The following is a 17,965-nucleotide window of genomic DNA, read 5'->3' as shown; positions in this document are numbered from 1 at the left end:
TCACCGAGGTGGTTAAAAAGCTCCGCGGTGGCAGGGCTTAGGGGTTGGATGAGATCCGCCCTGAGTACCTCAAGTCTCTGGATGTTGCAGGGCTGTCATGGTTGACACGCCTCTTCAACATTGCGTGGCGGTCGGGGACAGTGCCTCTGGACTGGCAGACTGGGATGGTGGTCCCCCTTCATAAGAAGGGGGACCGGAGGGTGTGTTCCAACTACAGGAGGATCACACTTCTTAGCCTCCCTGGTAAGGCCTACGCCAGGGTATTGGAGAGGAGAGTCCGACCGATAGTCGAACCTCGGCTTCAGGAGGAGCAGTGTGGTTTTCGTCCCGGCCGTGGAACACTGGACCAGCTCTACACCCTCTACAGGGTGCTCGAGGGTTCATGGGAGTTTGCCCAACCGGTTCACATGTGTTTAGTGGACCTGGAGAAGGCATTCGACTGTGTCCCTCGTGATGCCCTGTGGGGGGTGCTCCAGGAGTATGGAATCGGGGGCCCTTTACTAGGGGCCATCCGGTCCCTGTACGAGCGGAGCAGGAGTTTGGTCCGCATTGCCGGCACTAAGTCGGACCTGTTCCCAGTGCATGTTGGACTCCGGCAGGGCTGTCCTTTTTCACCGGTCCTGTTCATAACGTTTACGGACAGGATTTCTAGACGCAGCCAAGGGCCGGAGGGGGTCGGGTTTGGGGACCAGTGGATTTCGTCTCTTCTTTTTGCAGATGACGTGGTCCCGCTGGCCCCCTCTAGCCAAGACCTACAGCATGCGCTGTGGCGGTTCGCAGCCGAGTGTGAAGCGGCTGGGATGAGGATCAGCTCCTCCAAGTCCGAGGCCATGGTACTCGACCGGAAAAGGGTGGCTTGTCCTCTTCAGGTTGGAGGGGAGTTCCTGCCTCAAGTGGAGGAGTTTAAGTATCTCGGGGTCTTGTTCACGAGTGAGGGAAGAATGGAGCGGGAGATCGATAGACGGATCGGTGCGGCTGCCACAGTAATGGGGGCGCTGTGCCGGTCTGTTGTGGTGAAGAGAGAGCTGAGCCGAAAAGCAAAGCTCTCAATTTACTGGTCGGTCTACGTTCCTACCCTCACTTATGGCCATGAACTTTGGGTCATGACCGAAAGAACGAGATCCCGGATACAAGCGGCTGAAATGAGCTTCCTCCGTAGGGTGGCCGGGCACTCCCTTAGAGATAGGGTGAGGAGCTCGGCCATCCGGGAGGGGCTCGGAGTAGATCCGCTGCTCCTCCACATCGAGAGGAGCCAGTTGAGGTGGCTCAGGCATCTATACCGAATGCCTCCTGGACGCCTTCCTTGGGAGGTGTTCCAGGCACGTCCCACCGGGAGGAGGCCCAGGGGACGGCCCAGGACACGCTGGAGGGACTATGTCTCTCAGCTGGCCTGGGAACGCCTTGGGCTCCCCCTGGAGGAACTGGAGGAGGTGTCTGGGGAGAGGGACGTCTGGGCGTCTCTGTTGAGTCTGCTGCCCCCGCAACCCGGTCCCGGATAAAGCGGAAGACGACGAGTACGAGTATATTATATTATATTATATTATATTATATTATATTATATTATATTATATGATAGAAGAATTAGTGTTAATGTGAAATTTATTTTCACAAACTAAGATGTTTTAATTTTGATTTATTTTTCAGAGATAAGGCCATTGCAATAATAAAATAATTTATTTTAAGGATTTTGCACATCTTCATCAGCTGTTTATCTCTGAAGAGGAAAGAAAACCCAATTTCCAAGCTTTGAAGGAATTTAAACAAAAGTTTTATTGGATGGTGTATGAAGCTGTATCAACAGCACAGAAACCTCTTCCTTGGGGGAAATGTTAAGAACAACAAAAAGATAAAGTGATGCTCAAAATAACACTCATTTCTTATCCTTTCCGTTGGCTGGATGACAAAAGGAAGCAGCATTGAGGCTTCTTAGTTCGAACAGAATGTCCCTTTTAGCCTGAGAGGGAGTGCAGAGTCCAGCCTCAGTCACATAAACATACAGGCTGTTATCTGACTGTGCAGATTAGCTCTGCCTGTCCTGTTGAGAAAAATATGTATCCCTCAGGGAGTGAATCTTGCACTAACTTTGCATTTGCACTCATTCATTTCCCTGAAACCTATCTCCTTCCTCTTTATCTTATGACTGCTTGCTCCTGATTGGCAGCTTTTTGCCACTGTGTTCAAAACTATGCCTGGTGTCTGATAGGGTACTGCTCTGCCTCCTCTTAAGGTTGCCTTTACCCCAGAGAGTGTTTGATAGATATAAATGTTGGAAACACACCTCCACCAGAAGAATCTGAGCATGTCAGAGTTGCTGCAGGTTTGATTCTGATAGCTGCTTTCACAAGGAGAGCAAGATTTCACAATAAGACTGTTGCACACGAGAACAGACAGATACAGAAACGCGCTCCTGCTCTGTTGGAGGCTCATCCTGAAGCTTCAGAGCACCCGACGGGAGCTCTGTGGTCTGCTGGATTCTTTGCGAGGTCTGCAGCTGCACCCACTTCCATGCACTTTGACCTCAGGCTTTGAGGCATGAGGAAGAATTACAGTGCCATCCCGCTCATCTATGTGACAGAGGTAGATTGCGCACTTGTTACACTTTATAACTCTGCCCCCGTTGTTGAGGTTGCTGCTTGCTTGATGTGTTTTTACTTTTAAATCTCTGCTGCAGGAAAAGAAAACCTGTCTTTCTGATCTTGTTTTTTACAGCTTTTTGTACAGCTTCCGAAGCTCTTTGAAGCAGAAACATCGTATTGTCCTAAAGTGTTTTTTACACAGATTTTTAGACTGTTTTTATAAAGCATATATTGGGGTCTATTACAGGCTTTTGTTGTTCAGAAAAGTTTGTGTTTACTGCAACTATGTAGTAAAGCATTTACACCACATACAGTAAAGGAAGTGCATTTTTAGCAGTTAAAGGTTGAGTCAGACATGTTTCACCACGTTTCATTTGGAGCACACACCATGCTGAGGAATGCCTGCTCCAAACCACAACTCAAGCACACATTTTTCTTTTAACTTATATGAAGAAATACCATTGAAGTTTTTGTTCTGTTCTCAAAAGGAAGTCCCGCTGTCTTTATTTGAGCATCCCGATCTCAGCTCCTTCATTAAAACTGTCCTGCAGAAAGATCCCAGTCGCTCTCTGCATTGTTGTGCTGAGTCTGTGCATTATGTCCCTTGACGTGTCCATGTCTGCACACCAAGATCTTACGTAACCCCTCTGCTGCAGCACAATAAGGCCCTTCCTGTCATGCCAGCAGCCGTCTTCAGTCCAAAAACAAGGAAATAACTGAAGATAGAAGCAACAGGATACCACTTTTAAATCGCTCCCCAATTTGTCTTCATCCTCCTGTAAAATGTTCAGCACCTGATCTGTAATCAGCTTTGATTGCAGGCTGTTTTCATGGGTTTATGGACCTTTGATGTGTCGTCAAACCCTCGGTGATGAACGTTTCTGCAGCTCTGTCGCCTTCCCTCTCATTAATCTCAGTTTATAACTCCTTGACAGAGGGTGCATCTCAGAGGAGATCAGTGTGCTGTGGTACTGTGTCAACAGCACAGTTCTCCTGCTTCCATGTGCGTTCTTGTGCTTTTTATGCTTGAGTACTTCCAGGGAGACTCCATGATTTTGGTTTACTTTTTTCCTTGCATGCAAACACAACCTTTGCTGGAATTATTAAGTCCCTCAGAAGTTGATTGTTTTGATTATTAATGCAGCTGTTATAGAAATCATTCCAGCTCGGTTTTCATAAAAGATATCCAACAAGAAATTTAAAAAACATCAAATATCTATTAATAAAAGTGCCAGTTAGCAATCTTCATTTTCCACAAGTCATATCTCCTATTTTAAGCATTTCAACGGTTAACAGCAGAATTCTAAGAAACTCTTAAATGCCTGTAAGTAAACAAGTTTCTGCATATCTGTGCAGCTCTGCATGAAGCTCATCCTGGTAAGTCACAATTAGTACCAGCTGTTAGCACTGGCTTTTTCTGCTCTGGTTCATATTTTCTGTTTCCTGTAACATATATGGAGACTTTTTAGCTATCAGCTCAGCCAGCGTTTTCATGAAGACTAATTTGAATGCCCAGATCTGAAGAAATGTGCAGTTAAAAGTACAGGTTCAATGTCCTGATTTCTTCCCATCCATTGACCTCCACAGGTATCTAAGTTGTCTTTCTTACGGCTTAATGTCTCTAAAGATCCATGACCAAACACTTAACAAACAGTCATAATATACCATAGTAAACCTCCATTGGTGCCACTGGTAAAGATTTGCAAAAATTAATTTTATTGCAGACCCTATTGTAGGAAGACAAACTGGCCCACAGCATGATAGATAATCCACCGTACTTCACAGTGTGCATGATGTGATTTTCTACCTATTCATCCATTGTTTTATGGCAGGTCCACTTGGAGTGTTACTTAATGAAATGGTCAATCTTAGTCTCATTGGACCCAAACAGATGGTTCCACGTATAGCCTCAGTATAGTTAAGCAAATTGAATCTTTTTGTTATGGTAGGACTGAAATTTTGTAAATGGTTCTATTTGAGACTTAAGGATTTTAAGATGCTACTGTTTGTTGCACACGTCTTTAACAGGGAGATTTTGAGGTTCTTTAACCACCCTTACCATCCTTCTCAGTGTGTGTAGTGGGTCTTTGTCCAGCTTTGCTTGTCACAGGTCCAGTTGCTTGAACATTTGAATTATTGTTCTTACTATATGCACGCTGTTTTACCAGTAGCCACCATCTGACTTGTGTAGATTAGTACACACTTTCTTAGTAGTGCAGCATGTTCCCTTGTTTTTCCTATTTAAATAGTGGCTAAGAGAAATGGGGTGGGTTGTGTCACAACTCATTTATTTCACAGGGTAAAGAAGGTAATTGATAAGTAATAATTTAAAGTTCCTCAACACTGACGAATTGACAAAAGTAAAGTATAAACTACAGAAAAGGTTTCAAAACTTTTAATTTATATTGTATGGATTGTTAGGGATGTCAAGAAGTGTCACTACTGATATTGTTTTAAAAAAAATGATTAAAAAAAGATTAGCCAGAAACGTTTGAGATTTGCTCTGCCACTTCATTTTTAAAATCCTTTTAATAAAGTAAAGTGCTGCCTTTAAAAGTGCTTTTTCAGCCAGAAGATCTGTGAGTTTCACTTTTCATGAGCTTACTTTTGTTTGCAAATTGTCTCAGGCTTCTGTGAAATGTTGTTATGATTTACTTTCTGTTAAACTTCCATGTCAGCTTAAAAATAAGCCTGTAGCTTGAGATCAGCAGTCTCAGGAAGGAACCAAAAAAACTGAGCAAGCTCTAATTGCATGAAAAGTTTGCATGCAGCCCTGAGTCATCATCTTGATATTTTCAAGGAGATGCCAGTCTCAACATTAGCATTCAGAAAGAATAGGGTTGTAAAGATACTTAAAGTTCAAACTCAATACCAATACTAAGAAAAATACTCGCTAACTTTTGATACCGCCGCAATATTTTTTGAACGCTAGGGTCCAAAAATATGACCACCAACACTGTTTTATAGTGGGGAGGGTGTGCTGCTGACCTCAACTCGGGACGTTGTGGGTCATTGGGCAGAGTACTTCGAAGACCTCTTCAATCCACTGAGGAAGCAGAGCCTGGGGACCTTGGGGCAGGCTCTCCAATCTCTGGTGCTGAGGTCACCGAAGTGATTAAAAAGCTCCTCGGTGGTAAGGCCCCAGGGGTGGATGAGATTCGTCCGGAGTACCTTAAGGCTCTGAATGTTGTGGGGTTGTGTTGGTTAACACGACTCTGCAGCATTGCGTGGACATCGGAGGCATATCCACTGGATTGGCAGACCGGGGTGGTGGTCCCCCTATTCAAAAAGGGAGATCGTAGAGTGTATTCCAACTATAGGGGAGTCACACTCTTGAGGCTCCTTGGTAAGGTCTATTTGGGGGTTCTGGAGGGGGTTTCAGGAAGAGCAGTGTGGTTTTCGTCCTGGCTGTGGAACACTGGACCAGCTCTACACCCTCAGCAGGGTTCTGGAGGGTTCGTGGGAGTTTGCCTTTAACCTGTCTACATGTGCTTTGTGGACTTGTAGAAGGCGTTCGACCGTGTCCCTCGGGGAATCTTGTGGGGGGTACTCCGGGAGTATGGGGTACCAGGGCCTTTGATATGGGTTGTTAGGTCCCTGTACGACCGGTGTCAAAGCTCGGTCTGCATTGCCAGCAGTAAGTTGGACTCGTTTCCAGTGAGGGTTGGACTCCGCCAAGGTTGCCCTTCGTCACCGATTCGGTTCACAACACTTATGGCCAGAATTTCTAGGCCCAGCTAAGGTGGTGAGGGGATCCATTTTGGTGGCCGTAGGATTGCGTCTCTGCTTTTTGTGGATGATGTCGTCCTACTGGCTTCATCAGCTCATGATCTACAGCTCTCGCTGGAGCAGTTTGCAGCCGAGTGTGAAGCGGGCGGGATGAGAATCAGTGCCTCCAAATCCGGGGGCATGGTTTTGAGCCGGAAAAGGGTAGAGTGCCTTCTCCGGGTCAGGGGGAGGTCCTGCCTCAAGTGGAGGAGTTCAAGTATCTTGGGGTCTTGTTCAGAGGGAAAAGTGAAGCGGGAGATCAATAGACGGATTGGTGTTGCGTCAGCAGTGATGTGGGCGCTGTACTGGTCTGTCGTGGTGAAGAGAGAGCTGAGTCAAAAAGCGAAGCTCTCCATTTACCGGTCAATCTATGTTCCTACCCTCAGTTAATGGTCATGAGCTTTGGGTCATGACCGAAAGAACGAGATCACGGATACACGGAGTTTCCTCCGCAGGGTGTCTGGGCTCTCCCTTAGAGATAGGGTTAGAAGCTTGGTCATCCGGGAGGGACTCAGGGTAGACCCGCTGCTTCTCCACGTCGAGAGGAGCCAGTTGAGGTGGCTTGGGCATCTGGTTTGGATGCCTACTGGACGCCTCCCTGGTGAGGTGTTCCGGGGACGTCCCACCGGGAGGAGGCCCAGAGGAAGACCCAGGACACGCTGGAGGAACTATGTTTCTTGGCTGGCCTGGGAACGCCTTGGGATTCCCCGGGACGAGCTGGCCCAAGTGGCTGGGGAGAGGGAAGTCTGGGTCTCTCTGCTTAGGCTGCTGCCCCCGCGACCCGACCCCGGATAAGCTGAAGACAATGGATGGATGGATGGATGGATGGATGTATGGATGGATGATATTTATCAAAAATCATAATTCAGGAAAATAATTTCTTAACCAAAAATTATTACTTATGAATAGAAATCAGAGAAGTCCTCTGGTGTTGTGATTATGGGTTCAAAGCACTTACTAATTACAATTAGTTATTTATCATTAATAATTGATAATTATCATTAATAATTGATCATTATTAACTAAAACCACTAAATGTCACTGTTTATTAAACCGCTTCGCCGAAGGTGAGGAAACTTTGACCTTATTTTGACAGATAAATCACTCTTGCACAAAATAAACACAAGCACTTCTCTTAAATATATATATGTGAAGATTTATTGAAGCCATATATATATGTATATATAAAGGGTCAGGTCTGAAGAAAAATGAAAGGGGGGGATTCACGCATCCATGATCAACTCAAAAGAAAAATTATAAATGTCTCATCCCTCTAAGAGGTGAACAAATGAAGAACCGTTTAGTCGACTGAATCACAAGGGGAAACTCATCTCCTTGGAAATAAAACCTCTGTTGGTGTTTCAAGCTCTTCCAGGAATGGCAGTGTGGAGGAAAAGAAATTTTGGGCAAATGAGAGTGGGTTTGTATCAACTTTGACATAAATGAGTATTTTGTTAACATAATATATTTTGCAGTATCGATTATATCAAAACATCAATTTATTTTGACAACCCTAAGAAAGAATACAAAGTAAACTTCTCTATTACTGCTGTAATGTGCATCACAGACACATATAAAGACTCAGAAGTTCATTTGAATTTAAACACCTGCAAATTGAAATCAAATGAAAGGCTCTGTCGTGCTCTATAATGAATTTAACACATTAACCGTAATATTTTTGTCTTTAACTGCATATTTTAAAAAATATTGTAATGACATACAAGATCCTTTAATATGAGTACTCACATTTTCGCTCACTAAAAATGCAACTGCCTTCACAAAACAATTATCTGTTCTGTAATAAACAAGATATTTAATGGCTGGTTCCAAGTCATTATGTTCCTTCACTGGTTGCTTTCACCTAATTAGTCACATTACTCACACATCTTTCTTTTCTGCTGCGGTAATTACTTTCCTGTTTTCAACCCAGACATTTCATTTTATCACATCAACAGCATTGTGATAAAATAATATAAATCCAGCCTCTTACAGATATTAGTCACATAATTTTCACTGTGTATGGAAGCAATCTGGTCTCATGGAAAAAAGAAACAATAAAAATCTAACAGGACTGCTTGCCCCAGAAACAAGGCGCTAACGTCTCCTAATAAGTTCCGGGATGAAATTGATTAACAGTAGATTATAGAGTGCAAAATATCAATGAGGATCCAAGGATAAGATTAGAAAAAAAAGACAGTTTGTATGATTTTTTTCTGGTCAATGATGCTCAAGTTGGTATCTGATTTTTCTGCTCATGATTCAGGGGTACATTAAAGGACTATTTTGGTGTTTTTCAAGGAGTCTAGATGGCACTTAAATCTGTTCAAAATCATGAACAAAATGTGTCTGAAAATGAAGGTTTTATCTATCTCAATTAGTAGCAGAACAGTGTTATTTATTTTCAGGCGTTTCTGATTCTGGTTATGTAATAAAGTGTTTTTTTTTTGCATATAATCTGATATCAGCACATCTGTCCTTCATTCAGTAGTCACTTCTTCCAGTATGGATTAGTTCCCTTCTTTCAGTCAGTAACTTTTTGAGTTTGGATTGAAGTATCAGTCACGCTTCCAGATTTGTAATTTGCAAACGTTATAATCTGACAAATAAAAAGAACTGTACCAAATTAACAAGATGATTAAAAAATCAGGACAATAAATAGTCCCATCTAAAAGTATTCATATATCCTTGAACCTTTGCAAATTTAGGTATATGCCAAACACAAACTTAACAGTTTTTTGTTGGGAATTTATGTGATTGACCAACACACATAAATGCGTATAAATGTGAGGTTGAAAAAAAATTATACATGTTTTTAATTTTATTTAGCAAATAATACAACGGTACTTCTGAGGACTTGCTTTTGTATTTTGGTCTACCATAAAAAATCTCCATAAAATACAGTGAAGCTTGTAGCTGTATTGTTGCAAAATTTAAATAAAGTCAATATGATGTGAATACATTTTTAAAGCAGTGCATTAGTAAATAAAAAGCTTTAGCTATTCAAGCTGAAAAAGATGTACGCTATCAAAAGGAAAAAGCATTAACATTTCGAATGACAAAAAAACAAAATTTTATTTAAAGTTGTATTTGTGTCTATATAAAGAATTTGAACAAAAACGTTTTACTACTTTTTAGCTATGGAAAACTGTTAAGTCAACTGTTAACGAGCTACATGTGTGTAGCTTGTTTAGCTATTAGCAATTAGCAATTCAGTTAAAATTTTAAGTCCCAAACAAATTAGACATACTTTCAAATAGACATATTATTAAAAATTATGAAGAGAGGTTTTTAAAATTGTTTATTCACAATGGATGCAGCAGAATTATATTAAAGACATATGACAACAAATTGAAAATTTGTTTGTATTTGTAGCTATGTGGAAACAGTCATCTTAGTTTTTTAAAGTAGGATCATTTTTTTTTTCATTTTTACAGTTTAAAGAAATATTGAATGTTTTAAATTTTCCTTTGTTTTCTATTTGTGACCCAAATGTTGAGCCAACACAATAATGGTAATGACAATATCCCATTTTAAGTGCATTTGTAGTACAAAATGATCATATATCAGCGCTGACCATAAAAGTTGAAAAGATTATGTCAGATATTGTTATCATCCCTAAAAAAGATAAAAGAGATAAAACAGTTAAATAGCACCAGGATAGTCAGAGCTAAGACTTACATATTGCAGATCAAATGATCTCTGTCAGCAATGTCCATGGAGAAAATTTAAATAATGTAGAAAATTGGAACACGTTCTTCTCCCCAGAACTCTGTTGTGCCAACTGGACCAAAGCTGCCTCTTTTTCTTTTCCATAATCTTGTCCTTCTTGGACAAACAGCCTCATTTGTTCAGAATACAGTGTCTTGCAAAAGTATTCAGCCCCCTTGAACTTTTCAACCTCTTGCCACATTTCAGGCTTCAAACATAAAGATATAAAATTCAAATTTTTTGTGAAGAATCAACAAGTGGGACACAATCGTGAAGTGGAATGAAATTTATTGGATGTGTCAAACGTTTTTAACAAATAAAAAACTGAAAAGTGGGGCGTGCAATATTATTGGGCCCCCTTGCGTTAATACTTTGTAGCGCCACCCTTTGCTGCAATTACATCTGCAAGTCGCTTGGGGTTTGTCTCTATCAGTTTTGCACATCGAGAGACTGAAATTCTTGCCCATTCTTCCTTGCAAAACAGCTGGAGCTCAGTGAGGTTGGATGGAGAGCGTTCGTGAACAGCAGTCTTCAGTTCTTTCCACAGATACTCGATTGGATTCAGGTCTGGACTTTGACTTGGCCATTCCAACACCTGGATACGTTTATTTGTGAACCATTCCATTGTATATTTGACTTTATGTTTTGGATCATTGTCTTGTTGGAAGATAAATCTCCGTCCCAGTCTCAGGTCTCTTGCAGACTCGAACAGGTTTTCTTCCAGAATGGTCCTGTATTTGGCCCCATCCATCTTCCCATCAATTTTGACCATCTTCCTTGTCCCTGCGGACGAAAAGCAGGCCCAAACCATGATGCTGCCACCACCATGTTTGACAGTGGGGATGGTGTGTTCAGGGTGATGAGCTGTGTTGCTTTTATGCCAAACATATCATTTTGCATCGTGGCCAAACAGTTCGATTTTGGTTTCATCTGACCAGAGCACCTTCTTCCACATATTTGGTGTGTCTCCCAGGTGGCTTGTGGCAAACTTTAAACGAGACTTCTTTTAAAGTCATCTTTAAACGAGATGTCTTTCTTCTTGCCACTCTTCCATAAAGGCCAGATTTGTGCAGAGTACGACTGATTGTTGTCCTATAGACAGACTCTCCCACCTCAGCTGTAGATCTCTGCAGTTCATCCAGAGTGATCATGGGCCTCTTGGCTGCATCTCTAATCAGTCTTCTCCTTGTTCAAGATGAAAGTTTAGAGGGACGGCCGGGTCTTGGTAGATTTGCAGTGGTCTGATACTCCTTCCATTTCAATATGATTGCTTGCACCGTGCTCCTTGGGATGTTTAAAGCTTGGGAAATCTTTTTGTATCCAAATCTGGCTTTAAACTTCTGAACAACAGTATCTCGGACCTTCCTGGTGTGTTCCTTGGTCTTCATGATGCTCTCTGCGCTTTGAACAGAACCCTGAGACTATCACATTTATGAAACTGCCTTTTTTGACTAATTAGACCAACAGTGCAGTCTGCTACTCAAGAAAAAAAGCCAGTCAGTCAGTCATTTTCTACCGCTTCTTCCATAGTGGGTTGTGAGGAAGCTGGTGCTTCTCCAGCAGTCTATGGGCGGGAGGAGTAACAAAGAAACAGGGCATTTTCTATTCACATTTTTAAACAGCATTGTGCTGCATTTGAGAGGATTTGTTCACTGACTTGTCTGGTTGAGTCAAGCAGCAACACAGCCATGTGTCAGTGTGCTTGTGTGTTTTCATCTTCATTAACATATAACCTTGTTTTTTTTCCTGTGGCCTCTAGCCACCTGCTCAGAAGAGTGAAAAATAGGCTTTTGTAATTTAAACAGTTTCCTCTCCATGTTGCCAGTGAATCTCACTTTGGTACATTCCTCAATTTGTCTGGTTTCACGTTCGTGAGACGATTGAGCGTCATCAGATTATTCTAAGAGCTAATCTATGTAAACCACATTACAATCTTATTTTTGAACTTTAAGAGCATTTCTAATCCTTAATCTGGTTCTGATATTCCATCATATTGCACGTTTTGCTGATGACAGCATCATGAGTCATCCATCCATCCATGTATTTTTTTATACCAGCTTCTTCCATAATGGGTCACGGAGAAGCTGGTGCCTATCCCCAGCAGTTTATGGGCGAGAGGCGGGAGACACCCTGGACATGTTGCCAGTCCATCGCAGGGCAACATACAACCATGCACACACCTAAGGGGAATTTAGAGAGACCAAGTAACCTAACAGTCATGTTTTTGGACTGTGGGAGGAAGCGGAGAGAACTCATGCATGCACAGGGAGAACATGCAAACTCCATGCAGAAAGAACCCCAGCCGGGGGTCGGGTGCCAACTGCGCCACCATGCAGCCCCCATCATGACTCATTTTCCCCCAAAAAACACCAGACACAGAATGATTTTCCAAGGTCCTTTTGTTCATTTCAGAGTAGATAGGTACAGTTGAATACGTTTGTTTTCTTGGCTTTTTAGTTTCAGTTCAGTGCAGTTCGTTTGTATATATAGCACCAATTATACCAATAGCACAACAGGAGTAAATTTAATCCAGTCATACAGAGTCAAGTGCAAATATTTGTTCCTAGTTATCAAACAATGCAGTCAAGGTAATTTTATTATTGAAATTGTAAAAAAAAAAAACAATAGCTCTGTTCATAGGAGACGCATCTCGACATGGAACATCTGAACAAGACTACAGTACTTTCTTTAGGAAAGAAACACAAAAACTACATCCTGCAAAAGCAATAGCTCTGTCAAATGTCAAATTAGGACAATTAGCAGAGACTTTTAGTCATCACGCCAGTGTTTTATCAGCTCAGCTTTTTAACATTTTGAATTATGCCAGTCTGTTAAACTGTATACTTTTATCACTGACCTCTCATTTTTTTTATGTTGCACCTCTGTCTTCCACTTCCTTTATGCTCTTTTTCTCTACGCCTCCACATGCCAACGTTTGCCATTTTATGCATGAAATAAAACTATTCTCCGGAGGGGTCTGAAAGCGCCTGGAGAGAAGACAAAGCAGCTAAAATGTCACAAGCTGCTGGTGCCGAGTGGGCAGTGACTTGGGCGTGCAAAGGGACAGCGACACATGAAAGCTGGTGTCCCACCAAACCACCCCCGCATGCTTTCAAAGCGTGACCCTTTAGATGTTTACTTCAAACAGCCTCTGGTGCCCTCAGCATGCTATGAAAGCATGCAGGTATTCAAAGGGTCACATCAGCTCTTGTTGCAGTGTAGCTGCAGAGTTGTGAATAAAAGTTAAACAAACTGTTTTAGTTACTAGAAAGGCTTTACATTTAATAAGCAGGTTACATATTTTAATACACACTTGAAATCAGATGTTTAGATGCACTGTATAAAAAGATTTATCCCCACTGTCAGGAATTAGATCAGGCCAAAATTAAGCGACACATCTAGGACCCATTCTTACCCAGAAATGTCTTGTGTCAAACAGGTAATCCACTTATTCCCCTTTATAGGGCTTATTTTTCAACCCATTTCCCACACCTGTGGGCCCCATATGTAAATATTGGCCGGGATATTGTACCATGTTGTTCAGATACCCCTTAGGGCCCATCAACTGCTTTGAAAAATGACAGATTATGACCCCTGATGAAACAAAAATAACTTTATGTAACTTCCTGTTAGTACATCTTGTTTATTGCATGAAATGTGGCCGTCTTTTTATTGAGCATTTTGTACTCACATTAAACATGTGTATTTGGTGCAATGCCAGCATTTTATCACACATCTTTGTGTTGTAGAGGTGCTGTTTAGTACAGTAAATCACAGAAGAAGACTCAACAAAACATCTAAAACCAGATCCAACATCAAATGGGTTTAATTATCTATAAAGTTGAATAAGTCAACATATTTCTGTGGATCTGAAATTAAATCCAAAATTTATTTACAGATTTCTGCCTTTGTAAATACCGACCCTTACCGTATTTCCCTAAAATAAACTATTTGAATTGGTTTGTAATAGTCTGAGTTGTTATTACGGGAGTAGATTGTCTAACCTATCCACAGGTTTTTCATGAATAAGAATGAACAGCGTTTGTCAGTGAAAGAGTGAAAGTGCCTGACTGCAGGTTGTCGCTGAAGCAGCAGGAACCCACAGAAATGGCAAAAAAGCAATTTTGTTTCCCAAGTGACGTTACATTGTGTGAGAATGAGTAAGTGTAGCAACAGAAGCTGCTTTGTAGATCTGTGGTGTTTCCTCATGAATACATACAGGTAGAAATGCAGTATCACTATTTAACATTTCTTCTTCATCAACCATTATTTGATTGGCTAAATCTAGATGCATGTGGACGTTTTTGGGTACTAATAAAGAAGGATTTGCATTAGGATTTCACGTTTTTTTCCACTTTACAATCTCAAACTTCAACATATTTTGGGATTATTTGTAGTAGATTAACACAAAGTTGGACAAAACTTGACTGAACTGTATTTAGCTTCCTTCCACCTTTCCATCAACTCTAAGGTATTTTCCTGTCCCTGGTGGAGAAATGATTCCCACAGCATAATGCTGCCACCACCATATTTCATTGCCAGGATGGTGCGTTCAAGTACTTACAAAGTTATTTGTATTAGAGTTGACGTCACACTTTGGGATTTTTAATTTCTCAAATATAAATCGACTAAATGTTAAAAATATCACTGTAAACATCAAGGGGAAACGGAGTCTAATCTATTGGGGGAATTGTAGTAGATGGACATAACTTTGTTTTTAAGTTTAAAACAGCTTCTTATTCCTCCTCAGATTTAGAACCTTTTTATTGTCAATGCTTATTGTCACGACCCCATCTGCTGCAGATTTATACCGCCTTTTTTTCACTTGCAAAACTACTGTAACAAACCTCCACAGCGTATAACGTTGTGTGAATAACACTGACAGAGCCGCATCTGCTCAAATTTACCGTTGGAGCGGCTTTAAAACCCGTCAGCCTTTTTCCCCAACCCCCAGCACACCCGTTCAAATGAAGCACTGATTTAGGTTCCCTGGCTGTTGGGAACAAAAGAGCCGACTGGAGAGGAGGGAACCTTAAGAGTAACCGTAAAAAAATCTATTGTAGAAACTGAAAAGAGCCAAGAAGGATTAGAAGGAGAAGGAGGAGGAGTGGAGCTTCTTCTATTTGTTTTGTTTTTCTAGCAGGGGAAGGTTAAAAGCATTGTGGGGGATACGGTTCTCTCAAATGGGACCAAATTTGCCCGATCAGCTTTGACCCAACTGAACTGCTTTCATAGCTTAGCCCTGGTGAAAACCTCAACTTCAGAAACTTTCCACCTCTACCTGATACATCAAACCCAAAGACAGGCGCCATCACTGACACTTAATCAAAGCTTCCACCTCAGCTGACAGTGGATTTTATATTGCTGCAGCTGATGGTTGTCAAAAAGTGCTTGGAAAGGATTTAGTGATGGTGGATGACAGACCACGACTGAGTGTTTGATGATACCATGTCAGACTGATTATTTCTGCCTGGGGCACATGAGTGGCCATGAATGATAAGTCAGAAGCCACATCAGCAGCTTCCCTAATCCTCAACCTCCAGTGTTAGTTGCACTCTCTTCGGTTATTGGTGGAAACCTTGTAGCCCCATGAAATGTTGCACTTGGATGCCAAGATTCAAGAGAAGTACTCTAAATAAACATGCAGTTGAGGATGATCTGTAAAACTGTTCTTTGGTGTGATGTTTTCAGCTCAAATCAGCTGCCACCATGACTGTCCGCAACAGTACAAACCATCATCATGAGACATATTACTTAATTTCTTTTCTTTATGTCAAAGCAATCCTTGTTTTCTCAAGTGGATGAAAATAAGGTTTTACGTCTTGCGTAGCTAACAGGTAAAAAATTTATTTTTTAACAAACAAAAGTGACTGTTGTACTCTTGGTTTTCCTCTGGCAGCCAGAACTTCACCTTCTATTAAAGATGAACGTGAAACCTTGGAAAATTGGAAAGTTAATGTAAAGAATCAAACTACTCTCTAATATTTATTAAGGTACCAATAGTTTGTATTTTTTATTTTATTTTTATATTTCCCTGATTAATCAAAAAAATGCTCAAAGTCGTCACCTTTTCATCCATCTCCCATCAGCTCCGACCTACTAGCACTTTACACTGAAATTAAATTATGATCAAATATAATTTTTTACTAATTATGTATCTTCTTTGGGAATTTGCATTGAATTTTATTTACTGGTATCTGAGTAAAGGGGAGCTAAGGATAATTACACACCCACATTTTCAGATTTTTGAACATTTTAAATCGTTTTCCCTTCAGAAGCTTAAATGTGTTTTTTCTTATTTTGCAAACCTAAATAACAGTGTGTCAGCATTCGCATTCGTTTGATGCTGCAGAGTACAGCAATTATAAGAAAAGTGCAATTTTATGAAGCTTTTATTCCTCTTTTTCTAGTAGCTTTTACTAAAGTCTGAACAAATGAATAGTATTTTTTTCTGTTGTCTAAATTTCCCTCTTTGACTTTAGTAGGCCACCAAAGATGATGAAAAGTTGACCTGCTCTTGACCCACATGGTGCACAGTTTGACATTAAAAGCATGAGTCACCCAAGCTTTCTTAACCGCCCCAGGATGTTATAGAAAATATCTCTTCCACTGTGGAGACTTTTAGAAAAATAAAATCACTCAGAACCTGAGCAGTCTACACTTTCTTTGATAAGTGACAAGAACATGGAGGAACTTCATGGTACTGAAGCACAAATGATGTATTTTTAGACCACAGTTTATTGTAAATTGATAAGTCATGAGATAGGAAGTGGGTTTTTGGGGAAAGATAGAATCAACAGAGCAATAGGGACAGGAAGAAAAATTTAGATGAGAGGGAGGCACATCTTGAAAGCAAATTAAATGTCTGGCACAGCCTTGTGATAAATGTGGAGAGGTTTGGCAGCTTTAATAAGAGCTCTGTCATTTGAGGACAAGATGCACACAAGGACAGAGATTAAAAAGGAGGTGCAGTGAAGAAGGGATGCTTTAGTTTAAGATGCATTCAATCCAAAAATACATCCTTACCTGACTGATTTCTCGGAGCAGCTTGTGTACGGACGTCTCTGTTCTCATCTGATTCTGACTGAACATGAGGCAAATCTGTTTTTACCTTGTTTGATGGCAGGAATGAAAAAGGAGTTATGTTAACACATCCACCCAGCAGAGAGTTTTATTATTCTGCTGTTGTGGTCTGCAGGGTATCGACACGTTCCCACAGCAGTCACTGAATCTGAAATTACAGAGACATTACAGCAGGTTTCAGCGGTTGGATGGGCGTCAGAAATGTAAATTTTTTCAAGAGCTTAATGAATAAACCCTCTCAGAGCTCTTAAAGGTAAATGTTAACATTTACTTGCTTTAAGGATTGTTCGATGGGAAAGTCTGTTTAAGGTTTATTTACTGGTCATGTCTGAACACACATATCTGCCCTGGAGAGTTTCCCTTCCTGTCTGACTCAGACGTTGGACATCAAATCAGCAGCTCTGTATCAATGAGCTCTCGGTTTCAGTTCTCACTATGGTCTTTACCTGTTATTCGCACACATGCCAGACAGTTAGCTGTAAAACCCAAAGCTACGGGAACTGGTTTAGACTCTGACGTTGATGAGCAGTAATGACGTTAACAGTAGAGGAGATTAATTAATCGAGTGGCAAACACTGTGAGCACAAACAATTCATCCTACTCATCATCTTGGTCCATCTTTAGGAGCCTTTTTATTGCATAGTTCCTCCACATCCCTCTTTACAATCCATTTCATCCCACTCATCATCTTCATTTAGTTTAGTACCCAATGTGTTCCTAGTCACTCTCCTCATCCCTGTTTATGATCATTACATACCACTTATTCTCCTTTACACATTTATCACTCTTGTCCGTCTTTACAACAGCCTTTTATCCCATTAATCCTTTGA

The 17,965-nt window shown here is 41.1% G+C and overlaps 1 protein-coding gene across 4 annotated transcripts in view; it reads left to right on the top strand.

The window, feature by feature from the left end:
• The window catches only part of tmcc3 (transmembrane and coiled-coil domain family 3), a 66,567-nt gene that overhangs the window by 8,311 nt on the left and 40,291 nt on the right, over positions 1-17,965 (top strand). The window contains exon 1 of one of the 4 annotated variants that reach the window (XM_047389990.1): positions 2,277-2,577. The exons of the other annotated variants lie outside the window; for them this stretch is intronic. Coding sequence (XP_047245946.1) covers positions 2,533-2,577 — 45 coding nt within the window. The 5' untranslated portion in view covers positions 2,277-2,532. Of the gene's footprint in view, positions 1-2,276; positions 2,578-17,965 lie in introns of those variants that run through there. 4 annotated transcript variants of the gene reach the window in all.

Source organism: Girardinichthys multiradiatus, chromosome 17, assembly GCF_021462225.1.
Source record: "Girardinichthys multiradiatus isolate DD_20200921_A chromosome 17, DD_fGirMul_XY1, whole genome shotgun sequence".
In the NCBI taxonomy this organism is placed as follows: Eukaryota; Metazoa; Chordata; class Actinopteri; order Cyprinodontiformes; family Goodeidae; genus Girardinichthys; species Girardinichthys multiradiatus.
Note: the sequence above shows the minus strand (reverse complement) of the source record. Positions and strands in the feature narration are given on the sequence as shown.